At 49.2% G+C, this 27,697-nt stretch overlaps 1 protein-coding gene across 1 annotated transcript; it reads right to left on the bottom strand.

Moving 5' to 3' along the window:
- Positions 1–307: 307 nt before the first annotated feature.
- Positions 308–27,095, bottom strand: cftr (CF transmembrane conductance regulator). The gene is made up of 27 exons (XM_076027189.1): positions 26,767–27,095; positions 25,549–25,659; positions 23,384–23,495; positions 22,412–22,627; positions 21,808–21,897; positions 20,394–20,557; positions 19,637–19,762; positions 19,158–19,404; positions 18,974–19,066; positions 17,223–17,399; positions 16,958–17,149; positions 14,328–14,422; positions 13,220–13,306; positions 11,381–12,152; positions 11,165–11,293; positions 10,518–10,555; positions 10,102–10,388; positions 9,894–9,973; positions 9,100–9,250; positions 7,723–7,950; positions 6,620–6,720; positions 5,586–5,816; positions 4,676–4,831; positions 4,443–4,532; positions 4,124–4,296; positions 3,238–3,343; positions 308–1,747 (listed from the first exon to the last, which is right to left on the bottom strand). Exons 1-27 carry the CDS (start codon positions 26,817–26,819, stop codon positions 1,526–1,528), a joined length of 4,527 nt encoding a protein of 1,508 aa, XP_075883304.1. The 5' UTR covers positions 26,820–27,095; the 3' UTR covers positions 308–1,525.
- Between the last annotated feature and the right edge of the window lie 602 nt (positions 27,096–27,697).

A 27,697-nucleotide genomic window follows, 5' to 3' on the forward strand; every position in this document is an offset into this window, starting at 1 on the left:
GCACTACATCCTCACCCACCCTAACCCCTTATTGTTCAAAATGTTGTACACTGTAGATTATTTGAATAAAAAATTACACCAAAGCAGCAATTCTTCCAAAAAAATCTGTAGTTTTACTGGAAATATAGTTGATTTAAACACATTTATACAATTTCTTTGGGACATTTGTGTCCCTTCCTATGAGTAAGAAACAGATTTGTTCTTAATTTATTCTGCAATAATGAATGATGATGATAAAAAAAAAAAAAAAAAAACAATGTCACAGTTAGCATATCAGACGTTCTCCACAGTACCGTCATTTTTTCCCCCCCGCATAGCTGCTTTACAAATTATTAGAGTGAGAGACAAAAGCTTCCCTCAACTGAAGAACAATTAAAACAGAAGATTCAAAATTGCTTCCAGTTAAGTGAGGGGAGTTTGTGTGAGGAAGAAACATGGAACAGGTCTTCGTTTGTTTTGTGCAACAGCGGCTCGGAGAAATGAAGCTTCATAAAACCTCGACTATTTATCAAATCCATCTCTTTACGGGAGACGGATCATTTTGACTAGAAAGTGTTTTGACTTCAATTTGGCAGAAAAACAAAACAGACGCAAAACTTACTCACAATCAAAAATGTACACTTGGTTTTGAGGGCGGAAGTGTGAGGAGAGCGGCGCAGCATCAGGCCATCTGATTGGTGGAGCTGCTGCGAGCGCTGGTCAGAGTACCGCAGGGCGTCGCTAAAGTGCATTCGGATCGGAAAGTGGGCGGGTCCGCCTGTGAGTCGCGCCACAGACGCTCGCACCTTGCCGTCATTTGTGCAGCTGGTCGTTCGCTTGCGGAACAAAGAGGTTTGGACAATTAAAGCATTTAGGAAGTTCACTACTTGAAAAATAAACGGAGGTTTGGCTGTGATTGTTGAAGAAGAAGAAGGAGAAGGAGGAGGAGGGGGAGGTGGAGGAGGAGAAGAAGAAATAAACCCTGCAAGGACACTTGGTCAATGTCCAGTAAATTGACAGAATCCTTTGTTCCAGAGCTCCCTCTGCAGGAGACATACGCACACTGTCACCTAAAATTCACATTCAAGAGATTCGCCTTGCAGCTTTATGCATCGAGAATTAATTTATCTGCACTTTTCCTGTGTTGTTGTATTGAATGTTTTTGCGATCAAGACGGTGCTTGGGATGAATCTCATCGTAATTTACTGAAATAATCCTGTTTTAGTCATTGACAGTTGAGTGTGAACTCGTCTCTGCTGAACTTTCCAAAGTGTCCTGGCTTTGAGTTTTCACGACAGAAGCCAAACGGGAAAAGAAAATGCCAAAAACAATCATGAAGGAAAAAAAACAACACAACTGAGACAAGTCAGGTGCAGCAGAACGACGCAGACGAGAAAACTAAACCTCTAGAGGTGAAATCAAGGCATTTGGAAGACATTAAAACGGGAAACTGAGTCTTGCGTCCACACAATTGGATCCCCCGCCCCTTCATTATTATCTTTTTTTTTTTTTTTTAGTCCGTGGCAGTGGAGACCTGCGAGCGTCTTCAGAGCCGGGTGTCCTGGACCTCGTCCTCGGCCTCCTCTGGCAGCGAGGAGATCTTGGCGGCCTGCTGCTGCGGCGCCCTCTTGCTGGAGTTGAGGCGGTGCAGCGTGGAGGGGAAGAGACGCAGCCGGTCGCTGACGCTCATGGCCTGCTTCAGGTGACTCGTCTCGTTCAGCAGCTTCTGGATGGAGTCGTAGTTCTTCACCGAGGTGCCCTCGATCATCTGTGCAGGGAGGAGGAGGAGGAGGAGGAGGAGGAGCAGGGGAGGAGAGGAGGAGGAGCAGGGGAGGGGAGGTAGAACTTTAGGTAGGACTGAACGCAACTAGACAGGTAGGCCTGATTTCACTTAAGAATAAATAAATAAATAAATGAATAAATAAACAAAAGTCGTGGATTTCCTGAGTGAATGGTCTGGTTCAACTGTTCCCCTTACTGACTCCTGTTATGTGTTTATTAGGGGACAGGTCTCAATTACCAAATGTGTCTAAAAAAAAAAACATTCTCTGTTGTCATGGTGGGTCTGATTAGGGGCACAAGAAGAGAAAAAAATAAAGATCAAATTCTTTTTTTCAAGTTTCCCCAATTCGAGATTAAAGTCAAAATTTTGAGAATAAAGTTGACGTAAAAAAAAGACTAAATTTTGTGAATAAAATCAAAATATTGCAATTATTGTCAATGTAAAGTAAGTCAAAATGTACAAGGCAAACCAGAAACTGAATGCTTTTATTTTGTGGGCCAGAGTTCTGAGTATTTGGACTCTTGTGTTTGTTTGCGCAGTATTATTATTGTTGTTCTTTTTTTATGGCATGTCATGGGTGTACACACACACAAAAAAAAAAACAATGTATGCATTACGAACCTGCACTTTTTTTGTGAACAAATATCTACCCATATAACATTATCAATTTTTTTTTAATTATTTTTTGGATGTGAAAAAAAGCTCTTTTGTTTGTATGTTTTCTAGTAACCAGCAGCAAGGCAGCGGGATGCAGCCGGATCTGTGTCGTCTTCCACTGTGTCCACTCACTGTGGTATTGCCGTGCTTGTTTAGTGTGTAAATACTGGAGCTGCGGGCCCTTGGGATTGTCCTCGTGTTCTTCACCTCACTGAACTTGACAAAACCTCCGACAAGAGCCTGTTGAACTCTCACCAGTTTCACTTCCTCGTGCGCCACTGAACAGAATGCAGCCCATTTAGCCCTCTGTTTGCAGCCTCCTGCTAAAACAACAGCGTCGTGGCTTCCTTTCAATGAACGGATGCTTTGGGGATAAAATGGTTTTGGTTTGTGAAGGGGAGACGGGGTGGGGGTGGGGCAACACCAACCTGACAGTATGAACAGTAGTCTGGCCAGTGCATCGGTGCCCTGTGTGACATCATCAGGGGTCTGATTTCTCAGAGCTGTGTGTGTGTGTCTGTTTTTTGTTTTTTTTGGTTTGACATTTTCTCAGTTGATGCGATGCTTCCTTTCCAAAGAAATCCCTGCTGGGTTGTTTGAGACAATCGCAGGCAGATGTGAGCAGTTTCGTGCGGGAACTCATTTATTTCCAAATCGGTGTGCGGAGGGGAGTGCGAGCCTCGCTGCTACCGGTCACGCTGGCCGCTCGTCCCGGCCGCTGATGACACGAGAACCAAAGTGCCTCCGCGCAGGCGTGTTTGTGCCGTTGTGTGCCGCCGACGGTCGTTTGCAGCCCATTCATAGCGCGCCACACTCACCAGGAACGACTGGCAGTCCAGCAGCGACTCCACCCGGTGCTCCGACAGGATGACGGTGCAGCCGGAGAACGACTGCTTCAGGGTCTTCCTCAGGACCTGCAAGGTTCTGCTCACACACACACACACACACACACACACACACACACACACACACACACACACACACACACAGGGACACACACACACACACACACACACACACACACACAGGGACACACACACACACACACAGGGACACACGGACACACACACAGCGTCATCATCATTAGCATCATCAAAGCTAGCACACTCGAGCACAGCATTGTGTTTCTGTTGACGACGACATGAAAGAGAAACTGGTGTTTGCCTCAAGGTAAATTAGACCGCTCATTATGGGCCTTTATTTACTATAAGCACATATGGTGACACACACGTAGACGCGCGCGCGCGCACACACACACACACACACACACACACACACACTCACACACACACACACACTCACAAACGCAGTCTAGACTGCTGTAAGCACAAGTGATTGTGACCATATGCAGCGCAGTGACAGGAACATTAAGGCTCAGATTTGGGTGACTGCTGGCTGGCTGGCTGGCTGGCGCGCACACACACACACACACACACACACACACACACACACACACACACACATGTATATAGATGTATATATATGTATATATACATCTATATATATATATATATATATATATATATATACACACATATACACACTGTATATGTATATATTGATACATCTATCTATCTATATATGAGACAGACAGACAGACAGATAGATTGATTGATAGATAGATAGATAGATAGATAGACAGAGTTTTTCCAGAATCTGAAGACATGACCTGTGAGCAGTGAGCAGTGAGTGGTGAATACTGACATGGGGTCGAGGTAGGCGGAGGGCTCGTCCAGCAGCAGGATGCGGGCCTTGCTGAGGATGGAGCGGGCCAGACACAGCAGCTGCTTGTGTCCGTTGCACAGCACGTTGCCACCGTCCTCCAGCTGGAAGTCCAGCTTGTCGGGGAACTGCTCGATCACAGACTTCAGGCCCACCTGGGGGAGGAGAGAGGCGGATTCGCTCTTCAGTTCTGCTGGTGGAGGAGCAGCGAGCAGGGGAAGAAGAAGAAGAAGGAGGAGAGGGAGAAGAAAGAGAAGAAGAGGAGGGAGAAGAAGCAGAAGAAGAAGAAGAGCCATCTCACCTCCTCAGCAACCCTCCACAGCTCGTTGTCACTGTAGCGTCCGTGTGGGTCCAGGTTCATCCGGAACGTTCCAGTGAGAATAAAGACTTTCTGGACAACACACAGACAGAGAGGAGAAGGAGAAGAAGAAGACATCACAATCACCAAACAGATCCAGTTTTCTCAACTTTTGAAACACTGCGGATGAAACATTTTCAAATCAAAAGAAAAAAAAACTTCACCACACGACCAACCTGCGGCACGACGCCGAATGCCTTCCTCCAGGTGTGCAGTGAGACGGAGCTCCAGGAGACCCCGTCGATGGAGATCTCGCCGTCGGTGTAGGCCAGACGCAGCAGAGCAGAGAGCAGGGTGCTCTTCCCCGAGCCGGTGCGACCCAGCAGACCCATCTGCACGACACACACACACACACTGCAGGTTAACGGTAAAATAAAGAAACTGCGAAAAAACGACAACAAAAAGAAAAAATATCACGTGCACAAATCATTTGTCGAGCAGAGCAACGACACAAAGCGTCGGTTGGAGACTAGAAACACTAAAAACCTGCTTCACTGCTTCACTGGTTTATCAGGAAGCTGCTCAGAAGCTGATGGGACGATGCTGAAAGCGCTGCTCACACTTCCTGAGCTCTGCTGTCCATCAGGATTCATTAGCAGGAGCTCAAGCTGACTCATTACTGGAGCCAGGAGCCCAAACAGAGAGACGCGGTGGGCAGCTTTCAACTCAGTCCCAGCACGAGCTGATTGGCCAGCGCTCCTCTGTCCTCATGGAGGGGAAGGAAGCATTTCAAAAAGACACTTCACGAGTCGCTTCAAGTGGGAAAGGTTTTTTTTCGCTCTCGATACCAATAATTGCAGCCATCGTTATTAGTTTGATTTATTTATCTTTTTAGATGAACACTTTTTCCTTTTCTACATCTGGGTAATTTTAACTTAAAACTGGCTTTAAGATGAGTTAACCAGTCGTAACAGGAAATAGTTCCATTTAAAAGATCAGTGACGGCCTCGCAACTGTAAAAACAATGCCTTTTAAGACAAGTAGGTATTAAGTGACATAGCCTGAAGCAGCAACAAGAGCCACGAGTTCACTTATGTAAAACACACACACACTCACAAAACACAGAAATATACACTGGACACTCACGCTCTGGCCGCCGTCCACCGAGAAGGAGACGTTGCTGAGGATGGAGCGTCCCGCCTCCGTGTACTTCACCGTCAGGCCCCGGATGTCCATCTGGCCGCGGTTGGGCCAGTAGTCCTTGGCGTGCGGGTTGTCGATGACCAGGTCCGGACGGTCCTTCCCGCTAGACTTGGGCGGCCGCGGCTCCTCCGACGGCAGGTCGATGAATTTGAAGACACGGTCCACCGAGCGCATCTGAGGGCAGGAGAGAGAGAGAGAGAGAGAGAGAGAGAGAGAGAGAGAGAGAGAGAGAGAGAGGGAGAGTTGTAGACGGACTGACTGATTAAAACCAGTGTGATAACTGGTCACATAGAATTAGGAGCAAAAAAAAACAGCGGTGAGTGCTGATGCTGCAGCGGTTCGCCCTGTTCTTCTCAAACCTCTGCATGTAAGAGGAGAGAAGTATCTGAAGTATCTCCAGATTATTTGTTGGCTTCTAATGGAGCTAAGATGTTTTATATGTCTGTGTTTTCATCCTAGCGAGTGACTTGCATGGTGCGCTGCTCGCACCGGGAGCGCACCATTTCCTTTCTCGTACTTTTGACCCTTCGGGACTGCAAACAGAGGGCTAACACTCTCTTGATGTTGAAATCCTGCTGCTGCTGCTGCTGACGTGGCTTCCAGTCGTGCAGAAGACGTCTGAACCCCGATCTGCACGTAGAGTCGCTAATGAGCAGTGAAGTGGAGCGTGTGTGTGTGTGCGTGTGTGTGTGTGTGCGTGTGCGTGTGCGTGTGCGTGTGCGTGTGCGTGTGCGTGCGGTGGGGAGTCTGGGGGTTACCAGATGGAGGCAGGTCGATTCTTGCTGACACAGGTGTTTGAAAACACTCCTCGGCCTGCTTCCGTGTGTGTGTGTGTGTGTGTGTGTGTGTGTGTGTGTGTGTGTGTGCGTTTACAAGACTCGGACACTGTTGAACGGTGCTCGCCAGCGCGGTATGTTAATGGCGCTCAGGTGCAGCCGCGATGTGCGTGAAGCAGAGCAGAGCGTGCGGGACGTTACCAGGCCGTCCACCGTGATGCTGGTGATGACGGCCCACTGGAACGTCCCCAGGATGAGCATGGCCAGGGCCACCACGATGCCGATCTCGCCTGGCTTGTCCTCTGGAGAGAGAGAGAGAGAGAGAGAGAGAGAGTGCGAGAGAGAGAGAGAGAGAGTTGTCAGTCCTCTCTGATGTCAGAGCACTCGGGAGGCCGTGGGCTCTACTGGAAAGTAATGATCCGCGAAATGACTCTTCAATTGCCACATGACGTTAAGACGCATGTGCGCATGCGCGAGCGTGCGTGCGCTTCCTTCCCTTCGTGACACTGCAGCCGCTGACCCGGTGACGGTTTTGATCGGGTTTCGCAGACAAACCGCTGCAGTCATTCCGATACGGGGCTCTGAGTGGCTGCGCTGAGCAGATAAGAGCCCAGAGTTTTTTTTTCTTCTTCCCTCTGCTGGAAAATATCATACATGACCCAGTGGAGGTCTCTTGGAAAAAAAAAAAGAGAAAGAAAGGCAGCCCTCGCAGGAGAAGCGGGCGCTGTTATCTGCTCCACCTCATTAGGAGGATAAATGACGGAACTCTGAAAACAACCTCCGCTGCTGCAACAACAAGGAACAGAATGAAAATCCCCTTCATCTACGCAGAACCTCACTCTGGATTGTGCTGCTATTAACGACGCCGACGTGCGTCTGTGGCGGCTGGGAGCAGGTAGGGGGCGACGGCTCAGAGGGGCCAGTTGGTCAGATCGGGCCGAACCGAGGACCGAGATCACAATTGTAGAATTACTCCCATTTAATGCATGTTGAAAAACATCAAATTTAATGAATGAATGAATGATTGAATTTGCACAACAAGTTGCAACGCAATTAGAACTGCTGCTTCAGGACACTATGTCGAAAAAGCCAAATGATTTAAGTAACAACAACAACGAGAACGGTTAAAAAGTGCAGGCAGTGCAAAGTGCGTCTGTTTCCATAAAGATAAAATAAATAAATAAAGGTAAACAGATGGGAGTGGCTGATCATGTGCTCGTGTTAAGCGTTCTGAGGGCTGCGGGGAGCAAATCTGATCGACATTTCCGTCCAATCAAACGAGCGCGGCCCCGACGTCAACTCACGGTTGGTCCCGACGGCGATGAAGGCGGCGGCGGTGAAGAAGAGGACGTAGATCATGTCGCAGCGGAAGAGGAACCAGCGCAGCGTGGCCAGGTAGTGGAACCAGGCGGCCGTGTGCGTGTTGAGCGCCTTGTGGAAGAGCGTCTCAAAGTAGGTCTGCCGGCCGAACGCCCGGATGGTCCACAGGCCCTTGAGGGAGACGATGAGGTGGGAGAAGATGGGACTCCGAGCTGCGGGGGAGGAAGGAAGGAAGGGAGGAAGGAGGGGAGAGAGGGAGGCCAAAGATGTTTACGTTGGAATTTATTCGCACCTTGTCCGCGACTTTAGAAAAAAAAAAAACGACGGTGAACTGGTGCAAACGCGGCTCCAGTGTTTTATTTTTTCCTGAGGTGGCACCGCCGGAGCAGCACCAGCCAGGATGGGGGGGGGGGAGGAAATCCCAGCGCAGCCAGTCCCTCTGACCCTGGTGTCCGGAAAGACCTCGCTGGCCGCGCTGGCCAGGCGCGTATCCAGCGCAGGGGTTGTGAGCACAGGAAGTTCTATTATTGTTATGATGATTTTTTTTTCTCATCACTCTTTTCAAAAAAATGCAACTAAGGCATCTTTGTCAGCAGTGCAGTGACCTGCCCTCTCGCCCCGTGCTCTCTCTCTCTCTCTCTCCCCCCCTCTCTCTCTCTCACTTTGGACGAGGGCCGTCCTGCTTGTCGAGACAAACTGTTATTTCCATTAAGATTTAAAAAATAATAATAAGGCTCTTTTTAATGTCTCTTTTTATACAACAGAAAATGTATAGTCTGGATTTATAGTCTGAAAAAACGCTAATAAACGTTAACAAACGCTACATTTTCAAAGTTATTTTATGGAAAACAGATGATCATAGATGATTATATCACCTGGCAAATTATTAAGGATTAAGTCATGCATAAAACATTGCAAGTGGCCATAAAGACGATGAGCCTGGCTGCTGTCGGGGACACTGAGGCCTCTGCTAATTGGGGAGCAGTGAGCGTTAGCGCTGCCGCCGCCCCTCTGTGGCCGCCCCGCCCGCCCCTCTTCTCCTTAAAAGCCTTCCTCTCTCATGTTTTTGTTCCTTCTGCCGACCTTTGACAACCCCTCCAAACACCACCCACCACCGCCCAGCCCGGATCCGCCCAGCAGCTCAGCCTCTCCACAGACACTCTTTCTGATGACTGCGGCGTCTCGCCTCCTCCAACTTTGACTCGATTGGCTCCCCCTTCATCTGCCGCCACTAAATATCCGAGTTGATATCCCTCGCCGAGCCGCCCGCTTCCACCCTGGCGCTTCACATTTAAACTCTGCACTTCGTGAAAGGAGAAGGAGAGCGACGGTGAAGCCTTTTCTTCCCCTCTCGCTCTCACCTTCGGCCTCCAGCAGCTTGAGCTGTTGCCCCGTTCTTAAGAAGTACTTCCTGATGACCACGAAGATGATGCCCAGCGGGATGGCGGCGATGAAGATGTACGGCCGCATGATGGACACGGTGAAGATGGAACCCACCACAATCAACGAGAGCTGAAGTGACAAGATGACAAAAAACGACTGTCACTTAATATAGAATATATTTGAGATGCACTGACAAAGACTGTCAACTTAATATAAATATATAATATATTTTATTTTACTTTTTATTCTATTTCCTTATTTCTTTTAATCAACATAATCTCCATTCTTTTTGTCGTATTGTTGCTGTAATTATGCAAATGAAGGCTTCTACTTCTTCTTCTTCTTCTTCTTCTTCAACAATGACAAACTGCACGCATTATATTTGTGGGAGAGCTGAAGCAATATTCGGCACGTCTATCAGTCAATCAATATTTGATTTGATGCTGGTTTGATCTTACAGGGATATTCTGCTATAATTTATTTATCTATTGAAGTAAATCGTCACTAGAAAGCCTCAGGAGGTGTCGGCAGGTTGACTCCTGGGAGGAGAAACATCGCAAAGGGTCGAGGAGTTATTTTCTTTTTAGCGCACAGAACAACGGTGAATAAAATGTCGCCTCATGCAGAGCCAATCAGGAGCTTTAAAACAAGATGAAGTTTTTTTTGTGGTGAAAGCAGGAATCAATGCCACCAATCTGTAGGAACACTACCAAAATATACATTTTGAATTTGCACACACACAGCGGCAGCAGTGATGGAGCTGGTCGCTCACCTGTACGAGGTCGAACAGCACCAGCGGCAGCATGTCGTCAATGGTGGCCATGTCCTTGGTGAACCTGTTCATGATCCTGCCTGGAGGAAGGAGGGTTTAAAAAAAAAAAGAAATAAAAATAAAAAAGCGTTAGCGAGCTCATCACAGGAGCATGTCGTGGTTCTGAGCTGTTGGATGTGGCCGCCTCTGAAACGTTGGTTTCTCCCACCGGTCTTCATTGTGTTGAGCACGGCCATGGGCGCCCGCACCACGGCGCTCAGCATCTGCTCGTGCAGCCTCTTGGAGACGGTGAGCAGCGTGTGCACCAGCGGCAGCCCCCGGAAGACGCCCAGCGCCAGCACGCTGTCCGACACGGCCACGTAGATGTAGATGATGTAGTAGGCGCTGGTGGGCGTGACGATGACGGCCAGGTGGACGGGCGGCGACGAGGCGTTGGGGTGCTGCTCGTCGATGTAGTTCGGCGAGGCGGGGTTGGCGCCATCCCTCCAGATTTCACTGGCGGAACAGAAGAAGGTTTGGAAAATCTGTGTTTCAATTGTGACCATATATATATATATGTATATATATGTATATATGAAGCCACACACCATCTTCTGAAGCCCCCCTGTGCAGTGTCAGACTTACTCAGTGATGAGAAAGATCCCAATGACGGAACCAGCGACCTGTTGGAGACGACAAAGATCAGAAACGCTTCTCTTTCGCGTGACAGTACTGTGACTTCAAGGAGGTCCCACGACAAGATGATCAATGTTTCTCCTGCACTCCAGTGGAGCAGCCCTCTTAGCCCTCTGTTTGAAGCCTCCTGCAAAAGCGCTGGGTTTGATGACATCTTTGGAAGGAGACACATTTACAACGCGAGAGCTGCGTGAGTCAGCCCAATGTATGGAGAGTGGAGCTTTGTATTTGTCACATGTCACGTTTACATGGCAGTGGAATGTTGGTCAATTTTGGGTGTAATCCATTGTCCATGGGTGCGTTACGGTGCTAGTGCCGGAAAGTTAAGAACATAGAAAATAAATTAGAAAACAAACAAATAATAATAACGATAGCACAGACGAGCAGCAGTTACCGCGACGGCGTCTGAACGCAACGGCGCAATCTTACAAAAAAGTAACAGCAAGTGACAGAAGCAGAGGATGGACTCTGTTTCAAGGAGTCCAGTCGCCGACTACTGTTCGAAAACATTGTGCAAGTGGATTTTGCATCATGTGGGACCTTTAAATAAAAAAAACAGCGACACTCAAAAACGGGCAATGGTAAAGTGCTTTGACCTCAATGACGAAGATGACGAGGATGAAGATGAGGACGTAGACCAGGCTCCTGTTCATGGTGACGTAGCGCAGGTAGGTGCTCCACGAGGTGTTCTCGAAGGTCTTCTCCCGATCGTCTGCGAAGCATTGCTGCAGACACACACACAAAAAGAACGTCTGTCATGGCGCTGCGGCGACCGGAAGCGCCACCGACCCCCGGACGAGATGAGCGCCGACCTCCATGTCCTCCTCGTCCACGTCCTCCGAGATGTCGTAGACGCTGTCCTTGGAGAGGCGGCGGGAGTAGATGTCCAGCTCGGACGCCAGGTCGCACTGCGGCGCGATGGACAGCTTCCTGCGGAAGGAGGACTGGATCTGCTCGTGCCGCTCCGGGCCCTGCGGGTTCGTGATGAAGGCCAGCACCGACTGGCGCCGCTGCCCGCTCAGCTGCGGAAGGCCGTGGTGGTACGAGTTGCCCCGGGGCAGCACCTCCTCCACCTGGTCGTCCTCGGGCACCACGGAGAACCTGCGGCCGCCGTGCTCGTGCTCGCCGTCCTCCTCTGCGCCGCCGCCGCCACTGCCGCCGCCGCCCTGCTGGCCGTTGCCCATTAAGGAGAACTTGCGGGCGGCTGCCAGCGGGTTGAGGATGAGCGACTGCTTGCGCTTCTCCGGGTAGCCTTCGCCTCCGGTGTGGCCCTGGGAGCCCGAGAGGATGATGGACTGACGTATGGGCTCGGGCCCGCGGTGGCCCGCCGTCTCGTCCACCGACACCCGGCGCAGCGTCTCGGTGAGGATGGAGCCGCGGCGCTCGGCGTTGAAGGTGTCGTAGGCCTGCAGGCCCAGCAGCAGCGAGCTGAAGTCCGGCCGCTGCGCCTGCAGCTCCGAGAAGGTGCCGTAGAAGTAGCTGTCGCCGTTGTGCAGTAGCAGGATCTTGTCGGCCCGCTTGAGGTGCTCCAGCTTGCTGGTGACCACGATGCGCGTCTTGGAGGCCATGAGTTTGCAGATGCACCTGTGGGGAAAAAAAGTCCTGAGTGTCATGTCGCAAGTTGTTTTTTATGTGTGCGTGTGTGTGTGTGTGTGAGATCTGATGATATGACTCTCCATCCAGGAACATATCATTAATAATACCGATGTATGGCTGTAATGCGCCCGACTGGGGCGGTCCCGCGAGGGGATCCACCACCGACCTGTCTGTTTATATTACAGATAAATGGGAAGAATTGGAATTGGAATTGGAAGAATTGGTGTAGTCCAGGTCCAACTAATGAGGACATCCCATTAGTTCCAACTCTCATTACTCCGACTGTCGGACTATTGGCAGGTGGGACCAGTGCCATGCTCCCAGATTTGTATAGAAACGGATGACAAAACTTAGCAACGTGACTGGATGAGTCTAGCAGATGCAAGCCGACCAATCAGGTTCATCCGCTGCAAGTCCAGCCGGCAGCGGCGGCGGGCGGCTACGCTAATCTGCTCAGCAGCAGCAGCAGCTCAACTCGCAGCCACTTCCTGTTTTCCCTCTTCGCCACCGTCACGGCAACTGGCAGCGGCTGCTTCCTTGTTTTTTGTGACAACTGAGAGCAAGATGATCCGACTCCCGCGGAATCCAGCGAGTGAGAGAGGTTGAGAGAGCTGCTATTTTTTTAATGCCCGCATGAAAATAACCCAGCGTCGCCTATGAAGCAAGCGACTGTGAATATCGGTCAGCGGGGTCAGAGTGACCCGCGATGACGGACAAACATTTCATGATTCTGTTGATGAAGTTTCCAGACAACCTCATCCAGGCGGATGTGCCTTTGATTTGCCAAGACTGGAAGTGTAAAGGTCAGATCTGCTCCAGCAGCTCACTGAGGAGCGGCCGCCACCACAGTGATCACACGCACCATCAGGCCTTCCGCCCTCTTAATGAAGAAAGGCCCAAAACGGGCTTTTCACCACATGCTAATTGCCGCTCCCTCCCTCTGAGGAGGACTCGCGGGTGAGTCACACGACCTTGACCCCGAGCCTAGACTCATCCCCCGCCCCCCCCGCCCCCTCCCCTCCTCCGCATGAAAGGCTCTCTGTTAGGACACCCACTTCTCAAAGATCTCTTTCTCCGTCACGATGTCCAGGTGGGAGAAGGGCGCGTCCAGCAGGTAGAGGTCGGCGTCTTTGTACACGGATCTGCAGCGAGAAAAACAGGAAAATACCTTAAAATCAGGAAGCATGATAAATAAAAATGAAAATACTGCGGTGAGGGAGAAAGACATGTAAAACACATGGGGAGGGAACAACTGTCAGGAAAGGAAAAGAAAAGAGGAAGCCAAGTGTGGATGAATCAGTGAATATTCACAGATGCTTTGACAATAAAGCAATAAATAATGCATGGGAATCTGAGCAGCGGGGACCGGCGTTATCTGCCCGCCGGCATTTAACGGAGTGATAAAAGCTCTAATGAGGCTGCCGAAAGCACTCATCACCGTGGCCACCGCAGACCATAAAACACGCGCAGGCGGCGGACAGACAGACACGACAGGGGGATGATCAGCGTTATCTTTACGTAAAGCGGAGGCTGTAAATCAGAGGACACTGCTCCAATTCTAAATATGCAACGGCATAAAATTTGAAATACCATGAGGAGACGGAGGCTTTGCAGCGTTGACGATCCTGACTGTGGAATCTGTCACGTTGTTACCGTTTGCAGATGAGTTAAAGGTGTGAGAGGTCGTTCGTATGCCATTTTTATTAGCGTCTTGCTGCCGATCATCTTCACAACGCCAGTTGCCGTGCTTGCGTAAGAGCTTCATTAGTGACTTGACATTTAGGGGCGTGTTGCCGGATTTTCAAGGTCCCGCAACATTTATGAAAACTTGTTCTGGGAATATTTTCTCGTGACGTCCAAGAGTTCTTAATCCAGTATTTACTTCTGTGTGCTTCAATGCAAAGCTGTTGGAAGGTCACTGAATGGTGCTTCTCCACTTTAGAAAATTAAAGATTTAAAAATAAGGTTTAAACTCCTCTGTTTGATCATCGACAACAAGTTATGACTCATGGTGAAGTAACGGTCCGCGTTTGTGATGAGAGAGAGAAAAAAAGCGGCTTACTGGCTGCGGTGACTAATCTGCAGATGCAGCCTGCTGGGAAAGCTACAAAGGAGGGAAATAAAAGAGTGGTGAGGGACGGGACGGGACGGGACGGGACGTACCTGGCCAGGCTGAGGCGGGCCCTCTGACCGCCGCTCAGAGTCACTCCTCCCTCCACCAGCAGCGTCCTGTCCTTGTCCGGCAGCATGGCAAAGTCCTGAGGCGAGACAAAGACGAGACGTCGGCTGCAGGAAACACATCAGACTGAGCGCACCGCACGGCAAAACAGGTGAAGCAAATGCATTTGGATGAAGACAGGATGGATGGCGATTCAGGATGTGCTCCATCCAGGGTGGCTGCAGCTGACTGTGCCGAGCGAGATCCAAGATGAAAACCTGTGTGTTTGTTCTTCCAGGCCGCCAACATAAAAGCAGCGCTGCAACACTTTGGAGGTTTTTTTTCTCCTGGGTATGACCTGTGCAGTTTGTGGTCACCTGCTGCTGTGTGACTACAGTCTTAAAGAAGGAACTTTCTAAAGTGTGGGTTAACCGTTAAAAGGTTCACTTTCTGTTGCTGCTGCTGCTGCTGCGGCTTATTTGTGGAGTACAAATTCTGCACAAAGTTTGCAGAACTTTCACGTGGTTGCCGAGGTCTCGTCAAAAAGTGGAAACTACACAGAACCCACAAACCACAGATGAGGCCGATGCATGGCGAGTGAGACCGATAGGACAGACAGACAAGACGGCGACTGCAGCGGACGGGATGAAGTGACGGCGCCGTTAAATACTTCCTTACCTTTTGAAAGGCGGCTTCCGCTGTCCCGGCGGGAGCGCATTGGGAATCAAGTTAACATGTTGTTTAACAGCTCGTTAAATAAGGCGACATGGTAACAAGAGCAGACGTGTGTTGCTGCGGTGGCGGCGGCGGCGAGGCTGGGTGGAGGTTGGTTTACAGTGGGAGGATCGACCACCCAGCCGCCAGCCACCAGCAACAATGGCCAGGGGTGACAGTCGCTTCACACACCAGACTCAGTCACTAGAAACCTGCACGATTCAAAAAGGGAGGAAAATCATCTCTGTCTACCTGTCGTCTAATTTTCAGGTTATTTTCAGCCTCTTCAGAAAATCAAAATGAATCCAGGAAACCTTACTGGCACTCTTCAGCCATGTACAGACAAAGACTGCCCTGCTGGACATTATCTCAGCAGACGACTTCACGTTCTTTTTTTTGGGGGGGGGGGGGTACATAGTAACACAATTGTGTATTGTGGCATTTTCAAAAATAAAATAAAAAAATTAACTGTGAAATTCTTTTTTTGCAGGGACAAATTTGCCCATCAATTCATTCCCTTGGTGTGGCGACTTAAGATTAGCAATAAAAAAATAAAAAACGCAACCGATGAAAATTCATACAAAACCGTATTAAAAAAGACATTTCTGCAAGGAAAAGTGGAGAGAAGTGTGCGAGGTCGCCTTTCAAAACACCTGATTGCCACAAACAAAAGCAGTGAACTCCCTTTACTCAGGCCGTTAACATATAAAAACACACACACACACGCACGCAAGACTAGCAATGTGATTTCTCATAATACTGCCTTTTTCCAAGCTGCAGTTTAAACGCGACTCCTCAAGGTCAAAATGTGGGCTGTTTTTTTGGAGGCACGCTGTTTGCTGTGACAACATATTGTGTTTTTTGTAGAAACCACAGCGGCACTAACACTTAGTCACAGTCACAGCATATGAATCGTGCGCCTTTGCAAAACTGAAGCAATGGAGATCAGCCAGAGGTGAGCAGACAGCTGAGCGCGACCTTTCTGAACCGACGCTCAAATCATGGGGGGGGGGGGGGGGGGGGGGCAGCACAATTTGCCGTGTCGCTGTGTTTACATTACCGACAGAATTGCGTAAAGCCTAAATATCGCAATGAAGTGAACCTCTCAAATATGGCTAAAAGGTTTTGACGCTCTGATGAGGTGGTTTTCAGACGTATGTACCTGTATATGGAGGTACGTCGCAAAAGTGTCATGGAAACACTTTTTTTGCATTTAGGCGTCACCGGACAGAACGTACGGGGTCATGTGACCGGTTGACTTCAAGTGAAAATGGAGGAGGAGACGGAATATTTTTTACAAGTCATCAAAGAGAAAAATACAACAACCATTCTCGCGGGACGAGATTTTACGACAATTACGGCTTCAACGCTTCACATCGATCAATGGAAACACCTGCAAATCGCAATTGTACTTTGTCGGAATTTTAGATGTATCGCTTTTATTCTGCGAAAAAACTGTAATAGAAACACAGCTTGTGAGATAAAAAAAATGTGTTGGGGAAAAAAAATGAATCAAACCGTCGCATCTCAGACAACAGCTCAGAGCCGCCGGGGCTCATGTTCCGCCCTGGTGGCAGAAGCCGAGATCTCCACGGCAACGGAGGAGACACCATTCTGCTGAGGGGAGCCCTCACTCAACACGGAGGCTTATGAGAACGAGCGCGAGTGTGAGTTTGGACATCTGAGTAAGAGGAGACAAATGAAAGTGTGTGTCCGTGTCCGTCCGTGTCCGTCCGTGTGTGTGTGTGTGTGTGTGTGTGAGGCACATAATGGGTGTCAACGAGGAAACCTGACCCTTGCAGCAGCCTCGCAGAGGTTCAACAGCGACAAGTGGAGACGACTCTTGGTTTCTCGCTTGGGTTGATTTCATTTAAACCAGCAAGAGAGTAGCGAGGGAGGAGAGATGAGTGCAGAGCCCTACCTCCTCCAGCTGGCAAGCTTTGATGACGGAGGTGTAGCGGTACTCGTCGTAGGTCAGGCCGAACAGGATGTTGTCCCTGATGGTGCCCGGCATGATCCAGGAGGTCTGCGGCGAGAAGGAGATGTGTCCGCTGTGTCTGATCCTGCCCTGCGTGGGCACCAGCTCTCCCAGGATCATCATCAGCAGGGAGCTCTGGAGGAACAAACCGCAGTGGTTGAAAGCAATTCTATAAAGTGAACTTCAGACTCGACTCAAGGCGACCCACCTTGCCGGCACCGGTGGATCCGGCCACTGCCAGCATCTGGCCCTTCTCCAGGTAGAGGCTGATGTTCTTCAGGACCGGCGTGACGTACAGGTTGGTGAAGAAGAGGCCGGGGTCGCTGTTCAGCTGCCCGCTGGCTTTGCTCTCCTGCTTGATCTTCTCAAACAGCTCGCCGATGCCCTGCGGGAGAGTTTTTACAACCCGGTGAACTCAGAGAGGACGCAAGGTGCATTTACACCAGGGGTGGGCAACGTGCCACATAGCAGACCTGAATCGTGTCGGCGGGCCACGGAAGTTTTGTCGAGGGGGCATGAAATCGCGCTAACGTCCTGGCATACTTTCGTTGACAGATAGCTATCGCGCTATGCTAACGTGCTGGAAAAGATTTGTTGATGGGGGGGGGGGGGTTCCGGCCTCACGAAAGCCGGACAGAGACAGCCCGTACTTTGCCCAGGAGTGATTTACACGCTGCTTGAAAAAGACACTGTGATTCTTCTCACAATTGCATTAATTGCCATTGACTGAGCGTGAATGACATTGCAGAATGTGTTATTTCGGATGAGATGAAAAATGAGAATCTGAAACTGGGGGGGGAAATGGACCTTTCAATGCACTTTATATTTATATTATATATTTGTTTACACAATAACCTGATTTCTGCCACTGTTATAGCTGCAGGCAGGATTGCAGAGCTTCTTCTCAATGTGGCTTCTCGGCCGCTCTTTACTTGAAGATCCTTCACTCCAACTGGAGATCCTGCAGGATTCAGAAGCTACTGACCTCCATTGTGAGGAGGACCCCCCCCAAAAAAAGTCTCACAATGGCCTCAGGTCACCTCATAGGTCAGTGCCCGTGCACAGAGGAATGGGCGGCACCTCTAGGCGTCAGAGGGGCGGGGGAACCCCGGGTCACTGTGCCGGTGATGCCGGCGAGCCCACCGCCGTTTGTACACGTTCGGCCGCCATTGTCATTCAGATGAGCTGACGTCCTCGCTGTCAGCTGTGAAGAAAAGGCGCCGCCCCCCTCGCTCCTCCCCGAGCCATTCAGCGGCCGGTGGAAACATTCCAGGAAGATGAGGCGGCCGCGGGAGAATCTGGGAATCGGGCAGGGCTGAATCCCCAGCAGAGATCGATGACGACGCCGGGGTCATTAATTATGCAAAGCCAAGGACGGAACACACAGGCACAGGGGGATGTTGTGGTGTTTCTCACGGTGTTGGGTGGTGAATGAATCACACCTATTAGACTCAGTTAGATAAGACTTTTATTGTGGTGCGAGTGGGCGACCCGGTGGAGCAGTGGTGAGACTTTGCATGTTCTCCCTGTGTCTGCCTGGGTTCTCTCCAGGTTCTCCGGCTTCCTTCCACGGTCCAAAAACAGGCACGTGAGATGAACTGGAAAGTTTAAACTGTCACTAAGTGTGTGTGTGTGAGTGTGAGTGTGAACGGTTGTTTGTCTCTATGTGGCCCTGTGATGAACCGGCGACTTGTCCAGTTCGTCCTATGACAGCTGGGAGAGGCTCCAGCAGACCAGGAGGAGAACAGGAATAAGCGGGTATGATGGACGTACTGCCAGTATACACTTTCATTAATGTATGTTATGGGAAGTATGTTCAGCTTTTACCAATATAAGAATCATGAATCAAGTCAAATTTTACACACCTTTAATTGCCTAATCAATTTTTTTCCGGCTCTGTTTTGCTAATTTGTTGTTTATTTGTTGTCGTGTTTTTACTTGTTAGCACGCCCCGCTCACCTCGTCCCAGGACGCCGACACGTTGATCAGCTCCACTTGGGTGGTGGTCAAGTTGTACTCCAGCGCTCGGTACTCCTCCTTCAACAGGAACTCCTGCAGACGAGCAGAGGAAACACGTCGGGGCCGATTCGCCTCGTCGTCCGTCTGTCAGCCCGCCCACCCGCCCGCTCGAACTGGAACCCACCTCGATCTTCTTGACGAGCGCCAGCGTGTCGTACCACATCTGGATGGATCCGGGCAGCTGCCGCGTCAGCGTCATGCGCATCACCACGCAGTAGGAGGCCGTGGTGAAGATGCGGCGCAGGATGATGCCTTTGCTGAGCGCATGCGGCACGATGGCGGCCACGACCACCAGGATGGCGGAGAAAAAGTAGGCGGCGCTGTAGAAGTAGCGCAGGTAACCGATCTTCCTGGTCAGCGTCACCTCGTCCCTGCGGGAGGGGTGATGGGGCATCACGGGCAGGACAAAGAACAAACATTGAAACTTCAATCGTTTTTTCCTTCTTTTTTTCCATTCTTTTCTTTTTTACTTTTTTTTTTAAACAAAACATTTTAAAGGAAAAAAAGGAAAAAAGAAAAAAGGAAAAAAGAGAAAAGAAAGAAAAAATAGAAACTACAACGATAACATTTTTTTCACATCATGAACTGTGCGTCCTGTCTTACTGTCTGATGTTCTTGATGATGGTCTCCATCACCTCCTCCCAGCCGTAGGCCTTCACAGAGTGGATGTTCTCCACGATCTCTGTGGTGAGAGCGAGGCGGCGGTTGATCATCCCCGCTCGCTTCACCCTGTAGACGGACACCCAAAGAGCAAAATCACGCCATCAATTATCCCAAATTTTTTTTTATAGATCCCAAAGAAAACAGATAGTCAACAACACCTGGTCGGTCGCTGATTGGCTCTCACCAACCTACGACACCCCTTTGTGACATCACAAAGGGCTGCTTTACAAAGCATTCCGATGATAAGAGAATGATCATTGACAGGCTCCGGCTGGAGACGCAGGTAGGTGTCAGAAACAGAAGCTCTATAAACGGATGGAGACAAGCGTTCGGGGTGACTGCAGCTCAGGAGGTAGAGCAGGTTGTCCATAGACAAAATGGTTGGCCGTTCAAATCCTGCTCCATCCCAGTCTGTCGTTGTGTCCTCGGGCGAGACACTTAACCCTAAATTGCTCTCAATGGGGCCGACAGTGCCTTGCATGGCAGCAGCTACCCATTGGTGTTGTGAGTGAGTGAATGGGTGAATGAGAGGTCGTTGTGAAGCGCTTCGGGGTAGCGTGAAGGCTCTGGAAAGTGCTATTTTATAAGTGCACTCCATTTACCACTCCTTTAATTGTCTCTGTGCTAGAGAAGTCTGGCGAATGAAGATACACTGCAAGAAACACCCCCCCCCCCAAACACACACACACACACACACCTGTGTGGCCCCATCTTCTGCGAGAGCCACGCTTGAATGATGCCCAGCAGAGTGAGAGCCGCCAGCGCGCAGAAGCCGTTGACCTCGATCAGCTCCCAGAGCAGACCCATGCAGAGGATGCACTGCAGCGGCGTGATCCAAATGAAGTGCGCCAAGCCCAAACTCTGCAGCGAGACGGGAGAGAGCAGTGCAGTCATCCGCCAAGTTACACAAACTGTTTGTATGGCTTCAACATCCCCGGAATACAAAATGCGTGAAAGTTTATTATTGCGACAAAGGGCAGAAAAAAGAAAATATTCATGTTTACAACCAACTTCTAACTGATCTGGGATGACCAGCTGACTCAGCCATCGCACCGACTTGAATGACCAAAGCACAACTACTCTGACTTGTGATGGAATTCTGTTTTTGAAGGGATGAATCCCTGTATAAAATCCAGCGCTGTCCTTCCAAATGGTGTTAGAGGGACGCCAAATTAATCTAAAAATAAAGACATGAAGCACTTGGACCATGCAATGGTGGCAAAGAGAAACAACATTATCAAACATCGAGTTTCTTTGTTTCTGTCGCTGGGAAACTCACAGTTCCTTCTTTTATCAGTTCCCTTTCAGGACAGGCGCACCCACACACAGATCTCAACTCCAACTCGTCATGATAAAGAGGGGAAACACTAGCAGAAGATACATTCAGGCCGGGTGATAATTGTCCCGCAGCAGCTGGCAGAAGGTTTCCACATTCAGCACCACAGTGAGACAACGCACAGTCCAGCTGACACACACACACACACACACACACACACACACACACACACACACACACACACACACACACACACACACACACACACACACACACACACACACACACACACAGCCTCCAGATATGCGTCTTTGCACGAAACCCCCTGTCTGTGTGTGTGCGTGCTTTTGTGTTGTTTCAGGTCTATTGTCATTCAGTCAGCCCTCAGCATGAAGTTGTTGAGCCATTAAACAACCACTGCGGCTCTTATCTGATCGAGAGTTAATTCAGGTTTTTAACATCTACTTCAGTTCCCACCACTGTGCAAGAGGACTTCAAGGTGCCCCAGTGGTCGTTCGCAGAAAAAGGAGAAATATGATCAATATTTCTTAGACCTCAAACAAACAGAGTGTGTGTGTGTGTGTGTGTGTGTGTGTGTGTGTGTGTGTGTGATGTCGACCCTCCAGCAGGTAAACAGCTTCCTGTGTTGTCATCCCAAACAGTGGAGCAGAAAGAGACGCACTTTCAAATTCAAACATTTCAATGGTTGTTCACTTTCATATTGAGCTGTTTAAAACTAATATCTTCACACATTAATGACATCACCTTGTGCTAGAATTGGCACGGTAACTGATTCGCCTGTCACCATGAATTCATTTTTTTTTTCCCTCCTCACCTCGTCCAGCTTGTTGAGGTGGGCCGACATCAGGCTGATCAGCTGACCGGTGCTGATCTTATCCAGGACTCGGCTGGACAGCTTCAGCGTCTGTGAAGTTCAAAAGGTCAGGGGTCAGCTGGAGCGCGGAAGAGCGCGACGGTCTGCCACGCCCCCTCCTTCGCTCTAAACTTCGCAAAACCTGACGTGACGAGGAGAGACAACCGGCACCCACGTCCTATTATCTTATCAGCTGGGCTGTTTTGTTTTGTACCAACAACTAGTCGCTACATGAGAGATGCTAGATAGCGACAGTGGAACGTAATCTGAGAAAAGAGCCGCAAACATGCAGACCTGGTGAACTAAAGTGCCTTGCAGTATTTCTACTGACCCTTGCTGTTGTTAAAACCACTCAGAAGTAAGTTCAGCATCAGTTTTCTTTGGCTGCGTTCAGACTACAGGCAAATCGGATTCAAATCAGATTCCTCCTCAAATTTTCAGGTCTGACTGTCTACACTGTTTTCAGCAAGTTTCCAAATGGGATGTTTCAATCTGGATGGGCTGAAAATCAGATTTTTGGCCTGGCAGTCTGAACGCGGCCTTCGAGTCGGATGATTCCACATACCTTCTTGTATATGAGACTGAACAGGGCGATGCGGATCTGCATGCCCAGGTGGTGCAGGCCAAAGATGGCCGGTTGCAGCAGCAGGAAGCGGGCGATGAAGAGGAGGGAGAGCCCCAGGGAGAGGTAGTAGCCCTGGCTCCGCTCGGGGGCATGGAAGGGGTCAAAGGAGGCAACGATGCGGCCGGAGAGCTGCGGCTGCACCGACTTGGAGGCCTCCTGCGAACCCAGAGACGCCGTCAGAAAGACCTTGACCAGCAAAATCCTGCCCTGCCAACACTAAACATCAGTGAATTCTATTCTTTATTGAACTCGTCGCTCCTCTATCTTGCAGTGATCCGACCCTCCCACCCTTCTACTGCCGCCCCCCCCCCCCTCCACCCAGTCTGTTTTTCCCACACAGCCTCTTTAACATCTAACGGGCATTCTGTCATCATGACAACCACCTCCAACTGTACCAAATGACGCAATCGCACGCCGCCGCCTCCTCCCAGTGAGCGCCGGGCGGCGAGGCGGTTTGATTTTTGCGACACTGAGGTGCGACATGCCTGCGACGGTGCGTGCGTCACACTCTATTGGCTCGCCGTTAACGGCCGACGCAAACAAGGCGCCCAGGCAGGTGTGGAGGAAAAACGCAGCGTCCGTACCGACATTTGTGCATTTGTAAAATCTAAGTTACTGTTGGTGGTTTTGGCAGCAGAGGTTTAAGGTTCGTCTGCATCAATGCCATGAATGTCAATGAGCCCCAGCAGAAATGAGAAAAGCCCATCCTTTGCTTGCTCCACTTTTAAGAAAGAGTGACAACCCCCTCACTGAGACACCCCTCAGAGAGGCCAGCAGCAGCAGCAGCAGCAGCAGCAGCAGGCCGAAGCGAAGCGAAGGTTAGCGCTGAGTCAGGTCACGTCGAGGGTGTGTGTGTGTGTGTGTGTGTGTGTGTGTGTGTGTGTGTGTGTGTGTGTGTGTGTCGGGACTCACCCCAAGGTACAGGAGGATGCCGAAGAAGGCGAAAGGGGCAAAGAAGCAGCGGGCCAGCGCCCTGAGGAGCCGGGGCTGCTTCTTGGCTGAGACCACCTCTCTGTCCCATTCTCTGCAGGGAGGGTAGAGTTACAACACAGGTAAAGACAAAGGGCCACGGCTGGCTGAGAAAGCAACAGAATGTCAACACAGTGCGACTGCGGCGGCAACGTTTTGGTGTGACAGACACACTGGCAACACTGTGGCTGTTCTTTCTAGGAGGAGCTGTTCGCTGTTTCCACTCTTTTATCCATTTTCTCACTGCTGGAAAGTGATTTGTGTCCAGTTTTCAGTTATATTTCATTAAGACAAGTGAAATACAACTCGTCGCCTGTCAGTGAACTTGCCATAGATCGGAAAAGCCTGCATTTTACATTTACAGTGGGGATCTAAAGTTTGGGCACCCAAAGAATTGTATAAATGTGCATAAAGAAGCCAAGGAAAGATGGAAAAATCTCCAAAAGGCATCAAATTACAGATGAGACATTCTTATAATATGACAAAAAAAAAAATAATTAGATTTTATTTCCATCATTTAGACTTTCAAAATAACAGAAAACAAAATAATGGCATCTGCAAAAGTTTGGGCACCCTGCAGAGTTTATATCATGCGCCGCCCACTTTGGCAAGCTGAGACCTGACAGTGTCATGGATTGCTCACAATCATCGTCTGGAAAGATCAGGTGATGTCAATTCTAAAGGTTTTATTTATTTATTTTTATTTAACCTTTATTTAAATGCCCAGACTCATCTGACCTTGCCCCAACAATCAGCACCATGGCTTCTTCTAAGCAGTTGTCTAGAACACTGAAACTGAAAAGAGTTGACGCTGGCTTCTTTATACACATGAACACAAATTTTTACCTGAGGTGCCCAAACTTTCGATCTTGTAGCTTGCTTCATGTGTTGCCTCATGTGTCCCTGCCGCCCTCCCACCCACCCCTGAAGCCAGGTGCTGGCTCCGCCCTCTGAGACTACCCTGTCTTTGTTCCCTTCCAAAAAACGGCCAACGAGGCATCAGTTTCAGCAGGAAGCAAAATCTCAACACTGGGACACGAGCTGCTGCATCACTGATCTGAATATCGGCGCTTTAATCCTAAAAAGGTTTATGTGCATTTTATGCGTTTCCACCAGCACCAGCTTTTTTTGTGCATCATGAAATCCTATTTTGCGCCCAAAAGAGCTCAGTGCACCGGCTGAAACGTCACCTTTGATGAAGGGGCTGATGGTACACAACATGCCTTAATAGAAGCTAAAGTTCACATTCCCAGAAGCCTGCACTGTTTGCCCTGAGCGCAACAACCAGAGCAAAAATCAACCCAGCGCTGCTCATTCATCACCCGGTGGGCACCGGGCCCTTTTTATTTCTAAAGGTCGGCTCTTTAACACCAGCGTACATTAACCAGCCTACTGGCATCATTAAGCGCGACGTGGGCCTCTGGGTAACCAAGAGGCCGGACCAACAGGGGACACAGCTGCGAGTGTTAGCCAAGGACAAGGAGCAGTGAAGACTCGCTGTTTGAGCTTCAGATTCACAAAGAGAAGAGACTGGGAGAGAAAACAGACAGACATAAAGAAAGAAGGGAAATCTACAGTCAGTGAAAAGGCCAGAATTATTTTTTAATAAAAAAATCTACAAGCAGAATTAAAAAAGACATTGCGGAGAAGTGAGATTGTGCTGCGGCCCTGTGGTTTAAGTGGCAGAGAGAGAGAGAGAGAGAGAGAAAAAAAACCAAAGTGGTCATTGAAGTGAAGTGAAGAAGAGGGATAGAAGCATTGAGCCGAGTGAGCAACGAGTTAACCAAGTCCATCAGCGGACTGTTTGTTTGGCACACACACGTTGGGTTTGTGTCTGGTGCTTTCTTAAAGGCCAGCCCATATTTTAACTTGACTGGAGGTGAAGGATGGCTACGGTAAACACAGAGGGCAAAAAAAGAAGAAGAAAAAAAAAAGGAAAACAGCGCTGGATCGAAACTCCACTGAGTCTTATTTAACTGGAAGTGACTGAGATGTTTTAACTAAACCATCACTTGACTTGGTATGAAGGTTGCTATAACATGGGGAACCTGGCAAGCTTTTGGGATGCCCCCCCCCCTCCATTTCAAAGCCTCATCAGCAGCACAAACCTTTCAAGTCTCTCAGAGAGGTTGTCGGCCAGATCATCGGATGGAGCCTTATAAACATCAGACAGCTCCAATTTCTTCCTGAACCCCTTCCTCAGCAGCGGTGATGTCCACCTGCATGGAAACCACACACACACACACACACACACACACACACACACACACACACACACACACACACACGATTAGAAACACAGGTGGCTCGGACGCCCATGGCACAACATAAACCATGTGCACGTGTTGCCCAACCTGCTGTTGGTGACCCACTTTAACTGCAACACATGCATTTAACAGCAGCTATTGCCATAAACAAAACAAACAAAAAAAGTCACATTTCAAGATATTGTACGAGTTGATATTTGAAAAATTTAAATATATCATGCGTAACACGTAACCTGTCAAGTAAACGTGTGCTTGTTGCAGCAGGAAGTAAACCAGACTTGTAACAGCCCGGCTGGTTACAGAGACAGCAGCAAAAAAGTAAAATAAATAAATAATAACGCGGGATGCATCCTTCACTTGGATCAAAAGACACAGAAAGATAGAGCATGGGGTGAAATCAAACTCCTTCTCACGTGGAACCTGTCAACTTTACATTTGACTGCATGTACTGTGCAGGGGTGAATGTTTGGGTGTGCCTGCACGGGACGCCAATATAAATGAATGGATACTTTTTTCTTTCTTTAAAAAAAAAAAAAAAAAAAAAAACCTCTTGAATTGTTCTTTTCAAAAGAGAAAGCAGATACATTTGTTATTAGCACATAATATATTTGTGTGGAATGAATTATCTAAAAGGTCCAATGCAAGAAAATCCTCAACCTGTCTGCATTTTCTAGACAGTCTAACAAATCTGAGGCTCATCCCCCCAAAAAAAAGGTCGGGTGGGGGGGGCTCTGGAAGGTGTGGTATCCCTTGTGGAGGCATGGACCTACTCCCGAGGTTCCAACCTGACAGGTGTAACCTTTGGAATAGCATTTTGGTTTTCCCTGTGAGAAACACAGAATTATCACGACCCCTCATCGACAAAAAGCAAAAACAGCTACTTATCAACATAAAAAAAATAAAAAAATAAATACATAAAGTCAGAATACAAGTGAGGTCGTTTATTTCCCCAGCAATTATCCACGTTTTAGCTGCACGCAACTCCTCCTCGCTGTGGGCGAGACCTCCGGTGGCATTCCAGGGTGAGCGGAGGTGTCTGGAAGAGGACACGAGTCTTACCAGAAGAAAAACTTGGAGAAAAAGTTGGCATCATCCACCGGTGACTTCTGCATCCTAAGTGCGGCGCCAGTTTGGTCTCTTTGCACCTGAGTCGTCTGAGTGCGCGTCGCTCACATTTGTGTGTCCCCCGCCCCGAGTGGCTCCCTCCTCCCGGACAGGGAAAAAAAACCAACCAAAACAACCTAAAATATCTTTCGAGGCTGTGTGCCTCCGGATGTGTCACGGAACGTTTTAGGGGAAAAGATTGAAAAACCACTGGTCGTCCTGTAACCAAAGTCCGCCGATGCTACCTGTCCGCCGCGTCCGCTCCTTCCAGTCTGGTGCTTCAGCAGGGTCCATCCTTTATGCGCTCGCCCAAACTTACGGAGGCACACGTCATTTCCACGCTGACCAGCCTCCGAAGGCTTATTGTGGCAACGAGTGACTGACGAGTCGAAACCAGCTCGAAGCAAAACGTGTGAAGATGGAAAGGCGTGCGGATCGAGCCACCTCGTAACGGCGCGTCACGTATTATAACGCATTGAAACTTTACGCGTAAATTTAAGCAGGTTCCCCCCCCCCAATAGTTTTCAGACAAATTATTTGATTTAGCTCTTGTTTCTTCCGCCGCTACCGTTCACAGCAGCTTGTGAGAACGAGGGACTTTATCATAGATTCTCGAAAGTGTTTTTCTTCCTTCTTCTTTCAAGTCACATACTGTTTCGGGAGAGGGAAGATCAAACCCACCAAGCATTCCACACAAGAACACAGATAAAATGTGGAGAGGTGGTTTTGATGAGTCTTGTTGGATCCTCAGAACTCTGCCTTATCTTCCCTTTCTCACTCAAGGGTTGCGGATGTGACACACGCGTTTGTTTTTTAAAGGTTATAGATTCATGTTGATGGACGACTGAGGAGCAGTGCCCCGCTTTTAGAGCAAGGAAAAACAAAC

This window comes from Nelusetta ayraudi, unplaced genomic scaffold (genome assembly GCF_046127955.1).
Source record: "Nelusetta ayraudi isolate G7.1 ecotype Tasmania unplaced genomic scaffold, CSIRO-AGI_Nayr_v1 ptg000020l, whole genome shotgun sequence".
Classification (NCBI taxonomy): domain Eukaryota; kingdom Metazoa; phylum Chordata; class Actinopteri; order Tetraodontiformes; family Monacanthidae; genus Nelusetta; species Nelusetta ayraudi.

What these genes read in the sequence shown, in the direction of transcription:
- cftr (XM_076027189.1), bottom strand. Translation starts at nt 26,819, where the DNA reads ATGCAGAAGTCACCGGTGGATGATGCCAACTTTTTCTCCAAGTTTTTC. An exon ending in ATCATCAAGAACATCAGACA is followed by an intron (nt 19,405 to 19,636) that starts GTAAGACAGGAC and finishes CCCCTCCCGCAG; the next exon opens with GGACGAGGTGACGCTGACCA. An exon ending in TCGTCATCTTCGTCATTGAG is followed by an intron (nt 10,556 to 11,164) that starts GTCAAAGCACTT and finishes CGTCTCCAACAG; the next exon opens with GTCGCTGGTTCCGTCATTGG.